The sequence below is a fragment of the Salvelinus fontinalis genome, chromosome 1, assembly GCF_029448725.1.
Source record: "Salvelinus fontinalis isolate EN_2023a chromosome 1, ASM2944872v1, whole genome shotgun sequence".
NCBI lineage: Eukaryota > Metazoa > Chordata > Actinopteri > Salmoniformes > Salmonidae > Salvelinus > Salvelinus fontinalis.
This window is the reverse complement of record NC_074665.1, coordinates 18,660,251-18,664,370: the sequence shown is the minus strand read 5'-3', so window position 1 is coordinate 18,664,370 and position 4,120 is coordinate 18,660,251. Positions and strand designations below refer to the sequence as shown.

Sequence of the window (4,120 nt, the reverse complement as noted above, 5' to 3'; positions counted from 1 at the left end):
ACAACGCTTTTCCAGCTTACGCACGCACACACAAGCCTGAACACAATGCTTCTACAGAGCCTATGGGATCTCATATTGGGGTATCATGCGTGGCTCATGTCGCCTTTCTTCCCTGTGCTTTTCTCACTCAGTGTCTACCTCACCTTCTGCCTGCCCTTCGTGGTGCTGGACCTCCTCTCCCCCAGGCTGGCCTGGATCAGGACCTTTAAGATCCAGCAGAAGAGCCACGTTTCCTGGACTATGATGTGGAGCTGCCTGGCTCACTCCCTCTACAACCATGTAGTGTTCCTCTTCCCTCTCACTGTGCTGCACTGGTACTGGAGACCAGCCAGCTTCATAGCCGAAGCCCCCGGGATGCTGCGTCTCATCTGGGACGTGGTCGCCTGCCTCCTGCTCTTCGACTTTCAGTCTTTCGTCTGGCATATGCTGCACCACAAGGTGCCCTGGCTGTACCGGACATTCCACAAGGTGCACCACAAGCACACAACAACCTTCGCCCTGACCACTGAGTACTCTGGGGCCTGGGAGACCCTGTCTCTGGGCTTCTTCGCGTCGGTTAACCCTTTGCTGCTGGGCTGCCACCCCCTGACAGAGATGCTCTTCTATGTACTGAATATCTGGCTTTCTGTGGAGGACCACTGTGGCTATGACCTGCCCTGGTCCACGCATAGACTGGTGCCCTTTGGGCTCTACGGTGGAGCTCCGCACCATGACATGCACCACCTGAAGTTCAAATCCAACTACGCTCCGTACTTCACACACTGGGACAGGCTTTTTGGGACCTTGTACAAGAGCTCTGACTGAATTTATGCACAGAAGAAGGTGCAAATGGACATGTTGAATATCTTTTATGTTAAAAGAATGGGATACCGAGTGCAGGCACTTTGTGATGTATTGTATCATATGCTGATGTTATTTATCATAGTTAAGATAGAGCTGTTTTAATCAAAGTATTTATTTCACCGAATGTGTTATTTACTATAGCTGATTTTCTATGACTCTTGTATATGAAGGTTATCACTAAAGATTCATGCTATGGACTCTACGATTTACAAACATATATTGATGTATGTGGATTAATTGTAGGTCACATTTCAAAACTGAAAACATGAACCAGTTTAGACCTTTGATGCCAGTTAACTGAACTATCGGAATGAATTTGACTGGGATTGAACGACTGAAGACTATTGAAATGTTTGTGTTAACGTCTCAGTGCTACTGGGTGAGCAACACTGAACAAAATGTTCAGCTGTTTCAAGCTGTATGCATTATTAAAACAGGATGAACCCCTCATTTTTGTTATAAAACAAGAAGCAATAAAACTAATATCAGAAATCGTCTCTGTGGCTCACTGTTAGTTTATTACATTTAAGTCATTTAGCAGACGCTCTTATCCAGAGCGACTTACCCTTTTATTTTTTAACTAGGCAAGTCAGTTAAGAACAAATTCTTATTTTCAATAACTGCCTAGGAACAGTGGGTTAACTGCCTTGTTCAGGGGCAGAACGACAGATTTGTACCTTGTCAGCTCAGGGATTTGAACTTGTAACCTTTCGGTTACTAGTCCAACGCTCTAACCACTAGGCTACCCTGCCACCCCCAGTTTATGTCCTTGATTTATAGAGATGTCAGTTTTCAGATTTCTTTTAGAACAAAGCTGCGTGCAGAGCAACCATGAAACAGTCTACCAGATGGTTTTATATGATACATACATATTTTCAAGTTCAAGCACCATACTTTTGCATTGACATGCTGGAATGTCAGTTTTTTAATTGAAATGGCAGTTAAAACATTTATTGACCAAAATGTTGACAACATTTTGTTGTGTTACAGCCTGAATTTAAAATGGATTAAATTTAGATTTTTTTTGTCACTGGCCTACACACAATAATGTCAAAGTGGAATTATGTTTAAAAAAAAATTAAAAATATATTTTTTATAAAAACATGAAAATCTGAAATGTCTTGAGTCATTAAGTATTCAACCCCTTTGTTAGAGCAAGCCTAAATAAGTTCAGGGTTAAAAATGTGGTTAACAAGTCACATAATAAGTTGCATTGACTCTGGGTGCAATAATAGTGTTTTACATGATTTTTGAATGACTATCTCATCTCTGTACCCCACACATACAATTTAATTATCTGTAAGGTCCCTCAGTTGAGCAGTGAATTTCAAGCACAGATTCAACCACAGAGACCAGGGAGGTTTTCCAATGCCTTGTAAAGAAGGGCAGCTATTGGTAGATGGGTAAAACTTTGAATATCCCTTTGAGAATGGTGAAGTTATTAATTACACTTTGGATGGTGTATTAATACACCCAGTCACTACAAAGACAGTCTTCCATCTTAATTAAAATTGCCAGAGAGGAAGGAAACTGCTCTGGGATTTCACCATGTGGCCAATGGTGACTTTAAAACAGTTACAGAGTTTAATGGCTGTGATAGGAGAAAACTGAGGATGGATCAACAACATTATAGTTACTTCACAATACTAACCTAAAAGGACAGAGTGAAAAGAGGGAAGCCTGTACAGAATCAAAATATTCCAAAACAAAAAAATGTGGAAAAGCAATTCACTTTTTGTCCTGAACACAAAGTGTTATGTCTAGGATAAATCCAATAAAACACATTACTGAGTACCACTCTCCATATTTTCAAGCATAGTGGTGGCTTCATCATGTTATGGATATGTGTCACGGATCCCCCCCGCTGCACCAGTTCTGAAGGTCTACGTCACCAACCTCTAGGCGTCACTGAAGTTTCTCATTACACACACCTGGTTCCCATTTCCCCTGATTAGTAATTGTATATATGTGCCGTCTGTTCACCATTGTCTTGGTCAGTAATTGTTCCCATGTCTGTTGGTCTTGTGAGTACCTGTGCTTTGTTGTTTCAGCTTTCGTGTTGTGTGTTGTGTTGTGTGTACTCGTTATTACGGGTCTCATCCCGTATAGTGTTGTTCACTTGTTATTACGGGTCTGGTCCCATGTATTGTTGTTACGGGTCCCGTATATTTATTAGAGGTTTTACCTCGCTCTTTTGTTTGGGTTACATCCCTGTGTGTTTGTATACGTGTTTGTTTGTGCCTTTAAAAAAAGATCAAAAAAGAAGCAGAATAGAGCTAATACAGGGAAAATCCTAGAGGAAAACCTGGTTCAGTCTGCTTTCCACCAGACACTGGGAGATGAATTCACCTTTCAGCAGGACAATAACCTAAAACACAAGGCCAAATCTACACCTGAGTTGCTTACCAAGAAGACAGTGAATGTTCCTGAGTGACCGAGTTACAGTTTTGACTTAAATCTACTTGGAAATATATGGGAATGGTTGAAAATAATAATGGACAAATGTTGCACAATCCAGGTGGGGAAAGCTCTTAGAGACGTACCCAGAAAGACTCACAGCTGTAATTGCTGCAAAAGGTGCTTCTACAAAGTATTGACTCAGGGGTGTGAATATTTATGTAAATTAGATATTATTTCAATATATTTGCAAACATTTCTAAAAACATTTTTCACTTTGCAAGGATGAAGACGCGTAAGATTTTTTTTAAATCCATTTTGAATTCAGGCTGTAACGCAACAAAATGTGAAATAAGTCGAGAGGTACTTCACAGATATTTTACCGTTTTTGCATGTACATTGATTAATTGTATGCTACACAAAGATAAACAGCATACATTTTTCTAAACTAATCCAATCTGTTAGTACTTTCACTTATTGCACACGTTACTGAGATGGTTGTTGCAGCTTAGATGATTGAGGCAGTCTCAATATTCAATCTTCCCTACCCTAGCAGTCATTCTGAAAGAAGGTGATGAGAAATTCCACTTGTTGGATAGCCTAACTCTGGCCGGATTCTAATAGGAATTAAACATCACATTGCAAACCAGCATAATGTGACTTGTAATCCAGGAGTTTCCCAACACCACTATGTTAGGGTATAACTTGGCCCTAAAAGAAAGGCATTATGATATATATACTTCTCAATTACATTTTAGAGGACATGAAAGCTGGTGGAACTGTTCATTGAGGCTTCTAGGAAGAACCCTTCCAAAAATAAAAGGGTTCTTGGTAGAACCCTTCATAGAGGGTTCTAGGAAGAACCTTTAGATAATAAAAT

The 4,120-nt window shown here is 40.3% G+C and overlaps 1 protein-coding gene across 1 annotated transcript; it reads left to right on the top strand.

The window, feature by feature from the left end:
• On the top strand, nucleotides 1-1,340 carry ch25h (cholesterol 25-hydroxylase). The gene has a single exon (XM_055917976.1). It carries the CDS (start codon nucleotides 46-48, stop codon nucleotides 802-804), a length of 759 nt encoding a protein of 252 aa, XP_055773951.1. The 5' UTR covers nucleotides 1-45; the 3' UTR covers nucleotides 805-1,340.
• The last annotated feature ends 2,780 nt before the right edge of the window (nucleotides 1,341-4,120 follow it).

Excerpts from the sequence above, each read along its gene's own strand:
- ch25h (XM_055917976.1), top strand. The coding sequence starts at position 46 with ATGCTTCTACAGAGCCTATGGGATCTCATATTGGGGTATCATGCGTGG.